General features: G+C 48.7%; 1 protein-coding gene across 1 annotated transcript in view; it reads right to left on the reverse strand.

Annotated features, from left to right (window-relative positions):
- Positions 1–17,760, reverse strand: part of C3 (complement C3) — a 336,839-nt gene extending 319,079 nt beyond the window's left edge. Inside the window, 22 exon segments of the mRNA XM_036314649.1 lie at positions 1,701–1,913; positions 2,003–2,145; positions 6,333–6,418; positions 6,673–6,778; positions 8,765–8,965; positions 9,107–9,178; positions 9,423–9,552; positions 9,919–10,077; positions 10,439–10,642; positions 10,773–10,982; positions 11,425–11,540; positions 11,543–11,570; positions 11,663–11,778; positions 12,003–12,132; positions 12,232–12,334; positions 12,541–12,631; positions 12,729–12,811; positions 12,915–13,009; positions 15,585–15,655; positions 15,752–15,917; positions 16,687–16,879; positions 17,612–17,760. Coding sequence (XP_036170542.1) covers positions 1,701–1,913; positions 2,003–2,145; positions 6,333–6,418; positions 6,673–6,778; positions 8,765–8,965; positions 9,107–9,178; positions 9,423–9,552; positions 9,919–10,077; positions 10,439–10,642; positions 10,773–10,982; positions 11,425–11,540; positions 11,543–11,570; positions 11,663–11,778; positions 12,003–12,132; positions 12,232–12,334; positions 12,541–12,631; positions 12,729–12,811; positions 12,915–13,009; positions 15,585–15,655; positions 15,752–15,917; positions 16,687–16,879; positions 17,612–17,691 — 2,796 coding nt within the window. The 5' untranslated portion in view covers positions 17,692–17,760.
- Between the last annotated feature and the right edge of the window lie 218 nt (positions 17,761–17,978).

Here is a 17,978-nt window from a genome sequence, read left to right on the forward strand (position 1 = left end):
CTAGAAGCTTTCTTAATTCAGGTTAACTCATTTAGGGTACCGCTATTATCATTCCCATTTTAAAGATGGGGAAACGGGCCCTGACCGGTGTGGCTCAGTTGGTTGGGCTTGTCCCGTACACAGAAAGGTTGCCGGTTTGATTCCAGGTCAGGGCACATGCCCAGGTTCCAGCTTGATCCCAGGTAGAGGGCATACAGGAAGCAGCCGATGTATATATCACTCTCACATTGATGTTTCTCTCTCTCTCCCTCTCCTTTGCTCTCTCAAAATCAATGAAAAAATCTTAAAACAAAACAAAACACAAACTTATAAAGATGGGGAAATTGGAGAACAGAGAGCTGGAGTAACTTGCCCAGAGTCACACAGCTTGTAGGACAGAAATGGAGTAGGAACCTCATAAATGCTATCAAAGTATTTTATTTGAAAATTAGATAAATAATTAAATAAATAAAATATTAGTGATCTTGCTTATGAACTTGTTTTGCTTTAAAATATTTAAAAAATGACAAAAGGAGATTCCTCAAAAAATTAAAAATGGAACTCACATTTGACCCAGTAATCCCACTTCTGGGAATATAAACCAAGAGAAATACCAATCAGAAAGGATATATGAACCCCTATGTTCATAACAGCACAAGTTACAATATCTAAGATTTGGAAACAGCCTAAGTGCCCATCAACAGATGAGTGGATTAAAAAACGGTGGTACATCTACATGTGCATATTAACATAACCACTGGACGCGGACACTGCGGTGGTGGGGGCTTGTCCTGGGGGGCGGGAGGGGCGGTCAATCGGGGAAAAGGAGACATATGTAATACTTTAAACAATAAAAACATAGTGATAAAAATATTCACAAGAGAAAAAAATGACAAAAGCCTTTTACTGATGATTCTATCTCTTATATTTGAAAGTGTTCCAAACTATGGGAAACAGTAGTAATGTAACTGTTAATGTATATTTTAAGGCTAAAAATCACAGGTAATGGAACATTTGAGATCTTGTTCCCCAACACATGTTAGTCAGTTTGGCTCAATAAACTCATAAAATTTTTAAAAATTTGAAATCACTGGTAAAAACAGAACTTTGCTGCCTGGTCGGTGTGACTCAGTGTTTGAGTGCTGACACATGGAGCAGGAGGTCAGCGTTCCATTCCAGGCTAGGATGCGTGGCTGTGCTGCAGGCTGGATCCCCAGGAGGGGGCGTGCAGGAGGCAGCCAATCAATGATTCTCATCATTGATGTTTCTCTCTTTCTCCCTCTCCCTTCCTCTCTCTGAAATCAATAAAAACATACATTTTCAAAAGTAGAACTTTCCTATATCCTATATCATATATTATTGCTTTATTAAATTTGGTCTGTGAAATATGTTTCCCCAAAATATTTAGAGTCAAAACAAAACGCCTAAATTGAAATGTTCTACAAAATATCATATTTGATATTAAACTATATTTTAAGGAAAACCATTTTTTATCTTTAATGCTGAGGTTTGGGCACCCCCTTAGAATTTTATGCGCAGAAGAATGTCTCCCCTGCCTCACATGGCCCTGCTGTCACACTGCTGGGACTCCTGACTTTCCTAAGCTGAACACGGACAGCATTAGTGTCTCAGAGCCTGGGGCTCCAAACTGAGTTGACAGCACAAGGAGAGCAAGAGTCCCTCCTGAAGGACAAGAGGCAGCAGGGGCCCCAAGGACTCACCACGACCTTCAGGGTCTTCCTTACACCGTCGGTGATGAAGTACCGATAGACAGTGGCCTTGACCTCTACCTCCTGCAGGCCGACCTTCAGGGGCACAATGACATAAGGCACGGCCACTGAGGACTTGGGAGGGATGGTTACAGTCTGCAGGTGACGCTTCTTGGCAGTGGCCAAGCTGCAGAAGGCTGGATTGTAGAGCATTTCTACTCTCACCTGCCAGGGAGAGAGTATCAGGTCAGGGGCATGCGCCATGGGCCCCTCTCCAGGTCTCCCCTCGTGCCTCTCCAGCTCCAAGGACCCACCGTGAGTGTATCTTCTTCCCGATAGTTGTAGAGGACGGCTCGGATCTCCACCTGTTCATTACGAACCACAGAGTAGGGCAGCCGCAGGTCGATGAAGAAATCTTGCACCACTGTCACCTCATAGGGGTCAGCCACACAGATCCCTGCCCAGGGGAACAGAACATGAGTGTCAGGGGTAGGGGATGGGCAGGGTGGTTAGGGTCCAAGTTCAGGTCCAAGTTCCTGCCTGTCAAGGCTTATACCTGACCACGGGAGCTGTCCCGAGCTCAGCTGGTTTTAGTAGAAGCCCATAGACTGGAGAATGTTGATGGTGATGAATTACAAATGATAGTGGTAGAGGGGAGTTGCCAGGATTTAGTGACTTCTTTTGAATTTTACTCAGAGATAGAGGTGGAGGAGGAAAGCGAGTCAGCCTCACTGAAGGGTCCATCTGTGCTCCCCAAAATGCTAGCCCCCAGCCCCGTGTGGTCACTGGGGACTGGAAGGTGGCTAGCTCGAAGGGGAACTGGATTTCTACTTTTATTTCATTTTAGCTAACTCAGATTTCAACTTCCAAACTAGTGCTTGTGAATATACTGAAATCATATACTGTCCAAGGGTGACTTTTATGGTATGTAAATTATATCCCGATTTTAAAAATGCCATGGGGGCAGGCTGGGAGAGGACAACGGGGGAAAGGGGACAAATGTCATACTTTCAACAATAAAGAATTTTTAAAGATGCCCATGGACACAGACAATAGAGTGGTAAAGGCCTGGAAGGGGCAGGTACAGGGTGGAGGGAGGTCAATGGGGAAAAGACAAACAAACAAAGGGGACATCTGTAAGACTTTCAACAATGAAGATACATTTTTGAAAAAATGCTGGGTGGCCCTGACCAGTGTGGCTCAGTTGGTTGGGCATCGTCCTGTGCACCAAAAGGTTGCCAGTTCAATTCTGGTCAGCACACAAGCCCATTTGAGGGCTTCCATGCCCATGGGGGACTGCGGGAGCCTGCTAATCGATGTTTCACTCTCACATCCAGCTCTCTCTCTCTCTCTCTCTCTCTCTCTCTCTCTCTCTCTCTCTCTCTCTCCCTTTTCTTTCCTCTCTCTCTAAAAATTGATTTAAAAATCTTAAAAACATAACAATAAAAAGTGATGCTTGATTGGAAGACTTTTCAAAGTATGTTTGGAACAACTTGAATAGGTCAATCTGCTTTTTCAACTGCAAAGTTAATGAATCCTAAAATAGAGATAAAAATGTTTCATGAGCTCTAGTCGGTTTGGCTCAGTGGATAGAGTGTCAGCCCATGGACTGCAAAGTCCCAGGTTCAATTCCTTTGAAGGGCACGTGCCCAGGCTGGGGGCTCAATCCCCAGTGGGGGGCATGCAGGAGGCAGCTGATCAATGATTCTCTGTCATCATTGATGTTTCTATCTCACTCTCCCTTCCTCTCTGAAATCAATAAAAGTATATTTTTAAAAAAGTTTCCAATGAAAAGCTCACATCCTAATTGAGATGCACTCTAAGTATAAAAGGCATACCAGAGTCAAAGGCTTACTAATAGAAGTAAAATAAGTCATTAAAAATTTTGGTATCTTGCCCGGCCAATGCTGCTCAGTGGTTGAGTGTCAACCCATGAACCAGGAGATCATGGTTTCATTCCCGGTCAGGGCACATGCCCAGGTTGTGGGCTCGCTCTCCAGTAGGGGGCTTGCAGGAGGCAGCCAATTGATGATTCTCTCTCATAGATGTTTCTAACTCTCCCTCTCCCTTCCTGTCTCTGAAATCAATAAAAACATATTTTTTAAAAATAAGCTTTACTTAAATAATAATTAATTTATTGTTTTAATATTATTATTAATGTGATAGGGGGTTGCAAACTTTTATAAAATGTGGGAATGATAATATTTTGGATATATTTGGGTGAAATAAAATGTATTCCTGAAATTGGTTTCATCATACTCCTTTTTCATGGGGCTACCAGAAATATAAAATAACACACCAGCCCACATTACATCTTTTTGTCCCTTCCTTCCTTCCTTCCTTCCTTCCTTCCTTCCTTCCTTCCTTCCTTCCTTTCTTCCTTCCTTCCTTCCTTCCTTTCTCCCTTCCACCTTTTTTTATAGGCACTATTATTATAAGGGCTTTACATATATTCACACATAACAATCCTCTCAACAGTGCTTTGAGTACATGCTATTAACATCATGTCCATTTTATGGAGGAGCACAGAGAGGTTGAGTAACTTTTTTTTTTTTAATCCTCACCCGAGGATATTTTCCCATTGATTTTTAGAGAAAGTGGAAGAGAGAGAGAAAAACAGAGAGAAACATTGATGTGAGAGAAACACATCAATCGTTTACCTCCTGCATGTGCCCCAACCAGAGCCCTGGCTGGGGAGGCACCTGTAACCAAGGTACATGCCCCTGATCAGAAACGAACCTGGGACCATTCAGTCCACAGGCCGATGCTCTATCCACTGAGCAAATCGGCTAAGGCGAGGTTGAGTAGCTTGATTAAGGCCACACAGTGGCTCCTGCTGAGTCATATGGAGTCCCAGGCAAAAGGAAACTATGTGTCCCTGTGTAAATGCCCAGGTTCTGAGCTCCATCCCCAGTAGGGGGCGTGCAGGAGGTGGCCCAATGATGTTTTTCTCTCAGGGATGTCTCTCTCTCTCTCTCTCTCTCTCTCTCTCTCTCTCTATCTCTCCCCCTTCCTCTCTCTCTGAAAATCAATAAAAACATATTTTTTTAAAATAAGAGAAATTGGCAGAAATTTTCAATTCCTTCAATTAAAAACGAGATAAGCAAAGAAGCAAAATTTTAAAATCTTGAAGTCAGGAAAGTAAAATGATAATAAAGTTTAATTTATTATATATTATAACTAAACAAAATGAGAATACAATATAATAAATTCTGGCTGTGGTATAAATAAAATATTTACACTTAATATTATGAGTTTTAATACACCTGCCTTTTAATGTTTTAATATTTTTTGACAAATTTAACCTTTAAATTATACATAGAACCTGCCCTGGCTCTGGTCTCTGTTTAAAATTGGGATATTTTGTTCACCATAGATTATTTTGTACTCACTTTTACTTTAAAAACTATTGCAGTGGGATATTACTTACCTTGATGACTGACATTTTGGCACCCACTTATATTTTGCACTAAAAGTCAGGGCCTTCCTTCCCTCACCCCTCCCGGCCCTGCTGTAAACCATCCCCATTTAGCTAGAGCTTCTCTGGTCTCACTCCAGCTGTGGGTGACCGGGGACAGGTAACCTTTATGTCACGCTTCCCAATCTGACAACCGATGTTTCAATCCCCCATTTCATCCTGCTTCCTCCTTTTTCCTAATCACTTTACCCACTATCATGTCGACAGCACCTCCTTAAAAGTTTTTGTGGTTGCAAATTATTCTGTACGATACTGCAATGGTGGACTCATGTCATGAAACATTAGACCAAACCCATAGAATGTACAACACCAAGAGTGAATTCCTACTGTCAGCTATGAACTTGGGGTCTTCACAATTGATTATAACAAATGCACCACTCCAGTGGGGGATGTTGACAGTGGGGGCGGCTGTGCATGGGGTTGGCAGTGGCAGAGGGTATATAGGAAATCTCTGTATTTTTTGCTCAAATTTTTAAAATATATATTTTTTATTGATTTCAGAGAGGAAGGGTGAGGGAGAGATAGAAGCATCAATGATGAGAGATAATCATTGATTGGCTACCTCCTGTACGCCCCCTACTGGGGATCAAGCCTAAAACCCGGGCATGTGCCCTTGACTGGAATCGAACTGGGGACCCTTCAGTTTGCAGGCCGAGGCTCTATCCATTGAGCCAAACCAGCTAGGGTTTTGCTCCATTATTTAATAGAATATTTTTTTGTTTTTGTTAATGATCACCCGAGGATATTTTTTCCCACTGATTTTTAGAGGGAATGGAAGGGAGGGGAGAGACAGAGAGAGAAACATTGTTGTGAGAGAGACACATTCATTGGTTGCTTCCAGCACAGGCCCCAATCCCCTGAAACCAGGGTCTTGACCAGGAAACAAACCCGCCACCTTTTGTTGTACAGGCAGACGCTCCAATCACCGGAGCCAAACTGGCCAGGGCTTTTCTGCTCAATTTTGCTGTGAAACTAAAACTGCTCTAAAAATGAAATCAATTTAAAAAATAAAAAGCACTGGCACCCATGATCCGCACTCTAATGCACCCGCTCCACGCAGTAAGCAGGGGGTCGAGTGTCAGCCACCAAGAAGGAGAGGAGCTTTGGGATGGATGAGAAACAGAAAATGCCCATTAGTTCTGGGGCGTGCGAAGCCACCACCTCACCTTTCCTGTCAGACAAGCTCACAGCCATGATCTCCCAGGTGGTGATGGAGTCTCTCAGAAACACCTTTATGGTCTTGGAGGAGACTCTAGATGGAGGAGAAATGGGGGCCTTAGGAGAAGATGTGGTGGAGGGGAGAGCAGGTAATGAGGGGCCCCAAGGAGACAGGTTGGAGGGCGAGGGTGTGGGCATGTGGAGGTTTTTCTATGTTGGGTTGTGCAGTTCCACTATGATTCCAGAAAACAGAAGAGTTTGGGGTGCATGCAAATTAAATGTTCTGGTCCTGAGTGTTGGTAGGAAGTGCCTGGAGGTGGGTTGGAATGAGGGGTGCCCCAGCCTTACCCATTTTTCTCTGGGTCCTCTAACACCTCCATCTTCCACAGCCAGCTCTCAGGGAACTGGCTTCTGGAAACGATGTCTTCTTCCGGAATGATCTCCTCCTCCTCACCTGTGCAGGTGGGGGGCAATCTGGGTTTAGAGCAGACCCACTTCCCCTGCTGGTAGATACTCATCTCTACAGCCCTGGAGGGGTTCCTGGCAGCCAAACACACCCACGGACAAATGATGAATTGTCTGTAAGTTAAAGGCCCCCTTTGAGGGCTCCTGCCTCCATAAAAAATGTTAAAAGTCAAATTTTGTACAAGGGCGTCGGTATAAAGGCAAGGATAATCCAGGCTAGGAGAAGCATTTCCCCTGATTTCCAAGAAACAAAAGCATTTTCATAAGCTTCTAAAGCAGCCGTGGGCAAACTACGGCCCGTTTGAAATGAATAAAACTAAAAAAAAAAAAAGACCGTACCCTTTTATGTAATGATGTTTACTTTGAATTTATATTAGTTCACACAAACACTCCATCCATGCTTTTGTTCCGGCCCTCCGGTCCAGTTTAAGAACCCATTGTGGCCCTTGAGTGAAAAAGTTTGCCCACCCCTGCAGGTATCCTGACCCCTGGCACGGTGCCTGCTGCGTCAGAAGTGACCTTGGTCCTGAGAGCAACCAGGTGAGCAGACAGTCTGGACTGAGGGAGACCCTGGAGGCCTCTACAGCCAGCTGGGCACCATCAGCAAGTGAACACAGCTGGGCTGGGCTAGGGCTCACCCCTGGCTGGGCTCTCCTCAAAAAATGGTGGACAGGCTTTAACTTGGCTCTGGGTGTGTAACAACAAAGTAGGTGGAATTGCACAGATGCCTAAATCCATTCATGCTCTGGGATAATCCACCAAAGTGCCTTTGGCGGTACTAACGTTTCAGTGATGGCGAACTTATGACACGCGTGTCAGAGGTGACACGTGAACTCATTTTTTTTATTTTTTTTTGTTAAATGGCATTCGAATATATAAAATAAATATCAAAAATATAAATCTATGTTTTACTATGGTTGCAAATATCAAAAAATTTCTATATGTGATACGGCACCAGAGTTAAGTTAGGGCTTTTCAAAATGCTGATACGCCGAGCTCAAAAGGTTCGCCATCACTGGTTTAAGCCATCCTCTGTCTCACCCCCACTTGACAAAAAACATACACAATACTGAGAAATAAATCTCCCTGTCGTGTACACCATAGCTCGGCAGATCGAAGGTTGGTCTAACTTCCTCTTTGCAGAAGAAAGTCTCTGTCAGGAGTAGAAAGCGGCCTGCCTAGTTGTCATCATTTGCAAAGAGATTGAAGATAGAAAGTCTTTTGCTCACGTGCGTTGAGAATCTTTGTGTCTTTTGTGGGTGGAGGGGTGAAGGGGATGTGAGCTTTCCAGCTAAAAAAAATGTAGAAATATTTCTCCACTGTGGCAACAGCTGCCTAAGCCCCACCCCCTCAAAGTACACATGCTCACAAAAATCACATGTTACCACTGGGGGTTGGGCAGATAGGAGGAGGCTAAAGGGACACATCCAGACACACCAATGCAATGTGTGATTCTGAACTGGGTCCTTTTCCTAGAGAGAAATAAAATAATTTAAAAAGTGGCAAAGTTTGAGTGGAGTTGGTGAATTACTTGGTGGAAAGGAATCCACGTTAATGTCCTGATGCTGAGCATTGTGCTGGGGTGTTTAGGAGAATATCTTTGCTGCCTAAAAATCCTCACTAAACTATTCAGAACTCTGGGGCATCAAACAGCTCAAGCGGGGAAAGGTGTTAAACCCCACAAGTTTGTAAGTTAAAGGCTGTTTAAAGAAAAAAAGATCATTATTTTTGCGTTGGTCACCAGCCAGCCACTGGGCAAGTTTCCCAATCTTCCTTAGGTTTTAAGCAGAAGCATTCTTTTTTGTTACTTTTCATCCTGTAATTGATAACGTAATTTCCTTCAATTTCACAAGCCGCTCACACTTGCCTCTGCTCTTGGAAGCAAATTTGATGCACACAATTTCCCCAGTGATGGGCACCTCCCCCTCCCACCACCACCAGCCCTCAGGCAGGCCCCCCAGGCCACAGGACTCACTCCTGGCCAGGATCAGGCCGCTGTTCCGGCTGTGCTCCAGCCGCTGCTGGGTGATGTAGTTGCAGCAGTCCAGGAAGGCGTCCACACAGGCCTTGTCCTGGAGGATGAACTGCGCCCTGCGCTGGCACGGGTACTGCATGGGGTTCTCCCGCATACCGTCCTCACAGCACTTGCGCAGCTCCTTGCTGGGGTACTGACCCGCTGTGGGAACAGCCCCCAGTCAAGTCCACACAGGGCATCCCAGGGAGGACCTGCCCAGGTCCAGGCCATCCCCTCCTCCCACTTTGCTGGGATCTCAATGGACAGGGTGCAAGGGTGGGGGAGGTGGATGAGGGCTCCCACCTTTGCCCATCCTCTTCTCCATGAGCTGCACTGAGCGGCGGCGCCGGGTGGCTGGTTTCGGGCATTCCAAATCTGAGGGGCAGGTGGACGGAACAAGATGGGTTAAGCACTGGCTGCCTGACCTTGGTTTACTCCTCACAGTAGCTGCGAGGTGGGAGTGTTACTGCTCCCGTTTAACAGATGTAGACACTGAGGCTAAGAGAGGAGAGCAATTTGCTAGTTGGTGGTAGAGGCAGGACTGACACCAGGGTCCCGGATCCCATCTGGGAGGTGGAAGTGCTGCCCCTCCCTGGGTGTCCAATGGCCGACTCCTCACCTGACCGCTGCTCGGTCTGCAGGGTTTTGCTGGTCTGGAAGGCCAGCCCGGCATCCGTAAAGACACCTGCATAGTTCTTTCCACTGCCCGGTGTGCAGCCAATGTCTGCCTTCTCCACTGTGTCCCAGATCTGCAGGGTGGGGAGGGGACAAGGGCAGGCTGAGGCCAGACCAGCACCAACGCATCGACCCAACCTCACTACCATCCTCATCCCGAGCCCAGACACTCCACAGTGGATGATCAGAGTGTGCTGCTGTGGGACTCAGAGCTGTGCCCTTTACCATGACTGTCCCCAACTTAGACCCTGTCCATCCACATTTCCATCTGCAACTTGAACTTCAACCCATCCCCATGTCTGTGTCCATTTTGACCTCTGCACTCAACCCACACTCAACCTCACATCACTGGTTGTCCCCAGCGCCATTCCCACCTCAACCCAATGCCATCTCTTTGCTTCTGCCATGTTTTACCCAAACTCAGTGACATGGGGACATACCTTTTTCTGAGTCAACCTGTTCTTATTCAGCACAAACACGCCCTTGTCCACGGCCACCAGCCCCACTCGAGCCCCCTGGTTACCCTCGATCTTGAGCAATATCTGTTGTCCAGGTAGATGCTGATGCTTTTCCTCCTTCATGGCACTTTTCACCACCAGCTGTGAGGAGGAGGGAGGGGCAGGAGGGAGAAGTCAGCCCAGCAGGGCCCCAGCCTTGGTCGGGAGAGGACAGAAGGGGACCTGGTCTGGTCTGAAAGGAGAGAAAGAGACAAAGAGAGAAGAAGGAAGACGCACAAAACCAGCATCAGGTAGAAAGTCAAGGAAAGAGAAAATTGGGAGCAAGAGAAATACTGAGACTAATACAGGGAAGAAAACAAGATGGAAAAGGAGAAGAGAGAGGCAGGAAGTCTACAAGCAGGAGAGAGAAATGGGTTCAGAAGGACAGACAGAGGCAGAGACAGAGAAAGCCATGGCTGGGCTGAGAGTCACAAGATAGACACAGAGACTCAGCAACGCTTACCGTGCCCACACACGAATCCTTGACATCCACCCACACGGAATCAGCCACCACCTCCCTCTGGCTTCCTTTGTCCAGTGTGTAATAGGCCACCAGGCGGAAGGAAGGAATAAACTCTGTCGTGATGGTCAGAGGCAGCACCACCAGGACCTGGCCGGGCTCTCGCACCTGGCGTCCCACCTTCAACAGCTTCCCCTTGTTCATGACCTTAGGAGACAGGTTGGCATAAGGATCAGGAAGGCAAGAGGGAGGATGGGAGGATCTGGAATGGGGTAGGACTCTGAGGGCTGGAGAAGTGAGGAGGAGGGAGAGCTGGGGGTTGTAGGAAGCCACACACCAGGTAGGTAAAGTATCGGACATTGGCATCCTGGCCGGGGTCCAATTGCAGATTAAAGTTGACATTGAGCATGTCCCCTGGTTTGAGCTCCGTAGCGGGCACTGACAGGTGCAGGTAGTTGTTGGAATTATACATCGTACTGTAGGGTAGGGCCTGCATTTGATTGGAAGCCTGTCGCCCCTCCGGGAGGCCGTCCTTCATTGTGCGTACCTGAGCAGGGAGACAGGGATGCATGCTGCCGACCTGAGATGCCATGTCCTAACCCCCGGCACCTGGCAATATGGCACCTTGTGTGACAGGAGGGACTTTGCAGATGAGATGGAGTTAAGGATCTGGACATGGGCAGACTATTTTAGTTTACCCAGGCACTCTAATGTCATCACAAGGGTCCTTATAAGACATCCATGCAGATGACAGGAGGCCCTGTGTAAATGGCAGGAGGACCCTCTATCCAGACAGCAGGACTCCCATGTGCAGACAAGACTCCTCTATGCAAATGAAACATCTCTATGTGAATGGCAAGACCAATTTATGCAAATGAAAGGACCCCCACTATGCACATGACAAGATCCCTTTGTAGAATCATTAGAAGCTGCTGTACAAATAAAGTCCTCTGTTTCCCTGGGGTGGGGTCCTGCTGGTGCAGACTCACAGTGATCAACAGGGGCTTCAGGCTCTTGTGTGTGTTGATGGTGAGCTTAGCCAGGCCATCATCTCGGGTCACAGAAATCTCTTGGTTGGAGCCCTGAATTGCCACAGGGATGCGGCTGGGGAGCCATCGGGGTTTGTCACATACACCTGTGGATGCAGGGAAAGGTGGAGGGGGTTCAGCAGACCCAGAGAGGAGGCCAGTGCTCAGGAGTGGGGTGCAATCTTGCCCTGGGTCTCACCATGAGGTCAAAGGGCATGGTGGGTTTGAAGAACCTGGGCGTCTTGGTGAAGTGGATCTGGTAGGGGGAGGTCACGATGGGGATCCCGCTGCGCTCTGCCTCCACCATGTCGCTGCCTGAGGAGGTCAGCTGTGAGGGTGTGCTCCTGGGTCACCCTTCAGGCCAGGCTTCCCTCCACATTGGACCCTGATGCCTTCATATCGGACCTCCCTCCTCAGAGGGGGCCTCTATCATAAGACTGACCCCACCTTCATTCTGGGCCTCCTCCCTCAGTTGGGCCTCCCCTCTCAGACTGGACTGCATGGTGGAACTGAGCCTCCACCTTCCGCCCAGGCCTCACCTGAGTGTAGGATGACGGTGACAGACACATACAATGACTTTCCCACGAGGGCAGCTTCTCCCGGGGGCTGTGGAGCCGCACTCAGCAGGACATCTCGCTTCAGTACAGCCTCTCCAGTGCCATCCTCGATCTGGGATAGGAAATGAGGGCTCAGAAGGGGGGAGGGGATTCAGAGAGTGAGAGGGAAGGGTTCAGAGTGGAGAAAGGTGTGGGGGCCTCTAGTAGGTACCTGAACACGGGTGAGTGACTGGGACAGTGAAATCCTCTGGTCACCATCCTGGACCCCAAAGATGACGAAGGCTGTTCCATCCACATTCTTCCCATACAAGAACCTGCACAGAGAGGAAAGTCGCAGATTCTCCCTCCTGACAAGCTGATTCGACCCTCAAACTTCCATTGGCCACGGAGAGGACCCAGAATCCCCAGGCCCTCACCTCACCCTCACCAGCCCCTCACCTGGCCCCTCATCTGGTCCCCAACCGATTCCTCACTTGGTCCCTCACCTGACCCCTCTCCTGACCCTCTCCTGACCCCTCACCTGGCTGTGATGGTGACCTCCAGGCCCTTAGGGTCATCAATGTAGTAGAATCTCTCTGCAGGCTCTATTTGGACCTCAAAACTAGGCAGCACTGGGGGCGGGGGTGGGGAGGAGAGAGACAGCACTGTGAGGGGCCAGCACTGAGCCAGCATTATGGGGCCCACACCCTGGCTCCCTCCTTCTCTTACCATATTCCTTCACCTCAAACTCAGCCGAGAAGACCTGCTGTGGCGAATCTTCATAGTGGGCTTTTATCTTCCACTGCCCCATGCTGTGGGGAAGGCAGGTGAGTGATCTGGTCAGACCTGGCAGCCCCCCACTCCTTCTCCTGGGATAGGGGAGCCCCAAACCCACTCCTGGAGGGCCTGACGTACTTGACCAGTTCAGGGATGTTCCAAGACAAGGGCAAGATGCCAAAGTGGTTTTGAGAAGAGAGGGGGTCCCGCTTGATGGGAATGCCTTCGGGCGTCTGTAGATAGACAAGAAGGGGTGTGGTTCTTCAGAGCAGGCTTAGCCCCTTGGCCCTCCTCTCCCGCTCTGTGTCTGGACACTCTCTGTCATGTCTACAGCAGCAGCGGCTAAGAACGTGGACCTGAGTTGGTCAGCCTGGGTTCAAATCCCACTGTGCCACCTACAAGCTGTGTGACTTGGGCAAGTTACTTAACTTCTCTGTGCTCAATGTGCACATCTAAAAACAGGAGATAAATACAGCCCCTCTGCCTTGGGACATCGTTCATGTAAGCAGGAGCTTGTTATTATGCAAGTGTCTTTCTAATATTAAGAATCACTAGAATGTATTGCCTACTTTCGAGCAAGGGCTGAGCATTTGATTCGTGCTAAGCCATACATAATTGCTCTGTTCAACCTTTTATCCTGTAAGAATAGCAAGCTGGTGTACACTTATCATTTCATTTCTTGTCAACAGTTAAACATTGGGAGACACCACATAGAAATCTGGTTCTCTGGCTTCTCTTGGAAACCAGGGTAACTGGATAACGCCCCGCTGGTGGCCCAGGTGACATTTCGCTTCTTCCTGTCTCCCTCCCTGACTCCTTTCTCCCATCACTTTGTGTTAAGCCCCTCCATATGCCAAGCACTTTGTTGGATTCAGGAATAAGGCCCTGAACAAACAGATAAAAACTCTTTCCTGTAGCCTGGGCCAGTTTGGCTCAGTGGATAGAGCGTCGGCCTCTGGACTGAAGGGTCTTGGGTTCGATTCTGATCAACGGCACATCCCCGGGTTGCGGGCTCCGTCCCCAGTAGGGGCCATGCAGTAGGCAGCTGATCAATGATTCTCTCTCATCATTGATGTTTCTATCTTTCTCCCCTTCCCTTCCTCTCTGAAATCAATAAAAAAAATATTCAAAACCAAAAAAAACTTCTTTCCTGTAGGGAATTGAGGTTCCACAGAGGTTGGTGGAGGGGGCAATTAATAAATGAATAACTCCAATTTACAGGATGCCAAAAGGATGGCAGGAAGAGAGAGTGGAGTGCATGTGTGAATGGGAGGGGGCTGAAAATTTACAGGAGCTCAGAAAGGCCTCACGGTAAAATTGGGGCATTGGTGACATCTGAACAAAGTCTTGAAGGAGTTAAGGGGCCAGTAGTGTGCATATTTGGAGAAAGATTGTTTTCTGGGCCGAAAAAACAACCGGTGCAAAGGCCCTGGGGCAGGAGAGTCTGCCTCGTGTGTCAGAGGAACAGAGCCTGTATGGCTGGAATAGAGTGAGTGAGAGGGAGAGTGGGAGGAGGTAATGGCAGGAAAGGGACAAGGGAGGTCATTCAGGGCCTTGTAGGTCACAGGGAAGACTTCAGGTTTTTAAAAAATATATATTTATTGTTGATATCAGAGAGGAAGGGAGAGTAAGAGAGAGAAACACCAATGATGAGAGAGAATCACTGTTTGGTTGCCTCCTGCATGTCCCACACAGGGGATCTAGCCTGCAACCTGGCCATGTTGCCCCAACTGGAATCGAACCTTGACCTGTTGGTTCATAGGTAGACACTCAACCACTGAGCCAGGCCTTGAGCTTTTATCTGGAGGGAGGGAGGAGTCCTGGAGGGCTGTGAGCAGAGGAGGGGCTGGACCAGACTCAGGGGCTCACAGGCGCCTCCTGGCTCAGTAGGCGGAACAGACTACTACCCAGCATTATGTAACTACTCCAATCTTCAGATGAGAAAACTTAGGCTCAGGAAGGTGAGTGACCTGGCCAGAGTCGCAGGGACCAGGGGTTTATCTGGAGGTGGAATTCACAGGTACAACCATTGCCCCATGCTGGCTCCCTGGGTCCCCACCCATCTCTAGGCCTCTGTGTTTGTGCCTCTATATAATTTTTTGCTTTAGGGCAAGCAAGCATGTCAAACTCGGGGCCTGCAGGCCACGTGCAGCCCACTAAGAATATTTTTGTGGCCCAGCCAATATAACAGTATGTAAGAAACGTTTTAATAAAAATTTCGTAACTTACTTTTTATAATATCCTGCTATACATAATTATTAATAATGAACTACAACATTTGCTAATGACTGATTACTATAATCCTGTTGCATTCACGTGCAGGCGCACCATTTCGCTCTACTAACAGCGAATATTTTAGCAGCCCATTGCCACATCAATGGTCTTGGACTGACTTGTTTGGTGTGCCCAACAGGAAATATTTTGCTTTCGGAGAACAAGAAAAATAGGTTTATTTGCATTATGCTTATTAATTTGTGCAGTTATTCAGTGCCTGGTAAGTTAATGTTCAAAAAATATTAATTTTTATTAAAATGTTTCCTTATTTTATGTTAATGATTACTCATTTATTTCACCCTTTGTATTCAGCATGTGTCTATCGAAATAAACCTACATTTCTATGAAAATTGAAGCTTTTGTTTTTTTGTGACCCACATACACTCACACCTTGTTCATTTGGCCCTGTTAGCCTTTGAGTTTGACATGCTTGCCTTAGAGTCTTTCCTAGTATCTCTTTCTGTCTCAGACTCTCTCATAGTCTCTCCTTGAGTCTCTGCCTCAAGTGTATCTGGGGGCCCGGCTGCCTGGTACCTCAATGCTGACGATAACCGTCCGGCCCACTGGCAGCAGCTCATTGTCCACAGTGAAGATCCGATAGAGGACTAGGAGGTGGCAGGAGAGAAAGGGACAGCTCAGTGAGGCCCTGGCCCTCCCAATGACCCAGCCCCAGCCCTCTGAGCCACCCACCGGCGCCTTACCTGTGGAGCCTGGGGTGTAGATGGTCTTGTCTGTCTGGATGAAGAGATACCCGCTCTGGAAGCTGACTAGCACCACCTTCTCCACTGGCGGGGCATTCCCAAAGGCCGCCTGGACACTCACAAACTTGTTCCCCTTCTGTGATTTTAACTCCTTGCTGGCCGGGATCTAGGCATGGAGGGGGGAGGGCGTGAGGAGGGGTCTGGTCCAGGGCCCCTTGCCCACCGTCCAACCTCTGGGCCTTCGGCTGGGTCCACATCTGCCCCTCCTCACAACAGAGCCTGCCCCTCACTCCTGCCTGGTCTCTCTGGTTTGCCCGGGTTTGGGGAGAGGAGGGTACTCAGAGAGGGGGCAAGGGCAAGAGACAGGGCTAGGGGTCAGAGAGAGTAATGGAAAGGGGATCAGAGAGGAGGCTCAGAGGATGGAGGGCTCAGTAGTGGAAGGGGGTACAGAAAGGGGAGGAGACTCAGAGAGGAGAGGGGCTTGATGGAAGAGAGGGCTTGGAGGGGAAAGGGCTCTGAAAGGAGGGGCACAGAGATTGTTGGCTTGGAAGGGAAGGGGCTCAGAGTGAGGGGGCTCAGAAGGGGGCGGGGCCAATAAAAGGAGGGGCCCAAATGGGGAGGAGAATGGAAGAGGGGAAGGGCTGCCCTGGCTGGTGTTGCCCAGTTGATTGGAGCTTGGCCCTGTGCACCAAGAGGTCACCAGGTTTAGCTCCTGATACGAGCACATACCCGGGTTTCAGGTTTGATTCCCCAGCCAGAGTGTTTACTGGAGGCAAGTGATCATGTTTCTCTCTCGCATCGATGTTTCTCTCTCTCTCCCTCTCTCTCTTTCTCTTTTCCTCTAGGAAAGGGCAGGGCCCATAGGTGAGGCATCTAACGGGGAGAAGACCCATAGGGGGCGGGGCACCCACGAGGCGACTCCAGTGTGCACGCACCTTGATGGTGACAGTGCTCAGGTAGCCATTGGCGCTGTTCAGAATGGTGTCCTCGCTGGACAGCACCTGCTTCTTGGCTGGGAAGTCGTGTACCGTAACCTTGACAGGAATGTTACCTGTCCCACCGTGGGCCTCCAGCACCACCGTCTCCTCATTCTCCAGACGCAGGATGTTGGGGGTGATTATGGAGAACCTGTGGGAGGAGTCCGAAGGGTCATCCCAGGGACCCGACATTCCAGCCCACATGGGGGTCTCCCCAGTCCCTGGTCCTGCAGCTCCCAGCAACCCCTGAACCTCAAAACCAGAACCAACAAGTCCCCCAATTATTTAGACTTCCAAACCCACATTTGGGGAACCCACTTACATACTCCTGAAACCCTGATCCCTAAATCTTTAAACACCCTAAGTCTCTAAACACCCAGACCCTTAGGCACCCCAACTATACATACCCAAACTCACATATACCAAATCTTTGAACCCCAAATCCTTGAACACCCCAAGCCTCTACCTAAACCTTTATCACCCAGCCCTATAAACACAACTAAATCCACCCCCACTCCAGCCAACCTAACCCCATGCCACAGCTCTACACACATTGAAACCCATAAATCCAGAAGCTGCAAACTCCCAAATTATGTAAAGTCAAACCACCACATCCACAGAATCCCCAAACACCACCTGCACTCTGAACCTACAGACCCCGTTTCATAAACATCCACAAACCCCTCTACACAATGCCTGGATTTCACAAACACCCAACCCACAGACTCTCAAAGTCACAGGCAGCCCCATCTATTCACATTCCACCCCACTAACTCCTCCTCCACAGGCACAATGCACCCTGAATTCTACAAGGACCTGAACCCACAAATGACCACTCCACCTCAGAAGTTGCCTTGCTTGGGGCTGGGTCAGGACTACTCACATGGGGTCCCCCAGGGCCAGGGGGAGACTGCTCAGCAGCAGCAGCAGCAGGAGGAGGCTGGGACCTGAGGCAGGCCCCATGGTACAGGGACAGTGGAGGGACAGAGGGACAGTGGGACAGAGAGTCAGAGGGTCAGAGGAAGAGTTCAGGGAGGACTGAGCAGAGGCTGCTGGACGCCTCTTTTTATGTGGCTCCCGCCTTTCCCCCACTCAGCCCAGCCCTCTACTCCCCATGGCCTCTCCCCACATTGGGGTGCCCCAGATTTCTCAATAGTTTCCTAATTCCCTCGGCCAGCAAGTCCTGGAGTAAATAACCTGAGGACATGTCCTCATACAACAGAAGCACAAGTGCCCCCTGCCCTGGCTTT

Source organism: Myotis myotis, unplaced genomic scaffold (assembly GCF_014108235.1).
Source record: "Myotis myotis isolate mMyoMyo1 unplaced genomic scaffold, mMyoMyo1.p scaffold_m19_p_6, whole genome shotgun sequence".
Classification (NCBI taxonomy): domain Eukaryota; kingdom Metazoa; phylum Chordata; class Mammalia; order Chiroptera; family Vespertilionidae; genus Myotis; species Myotis myotis.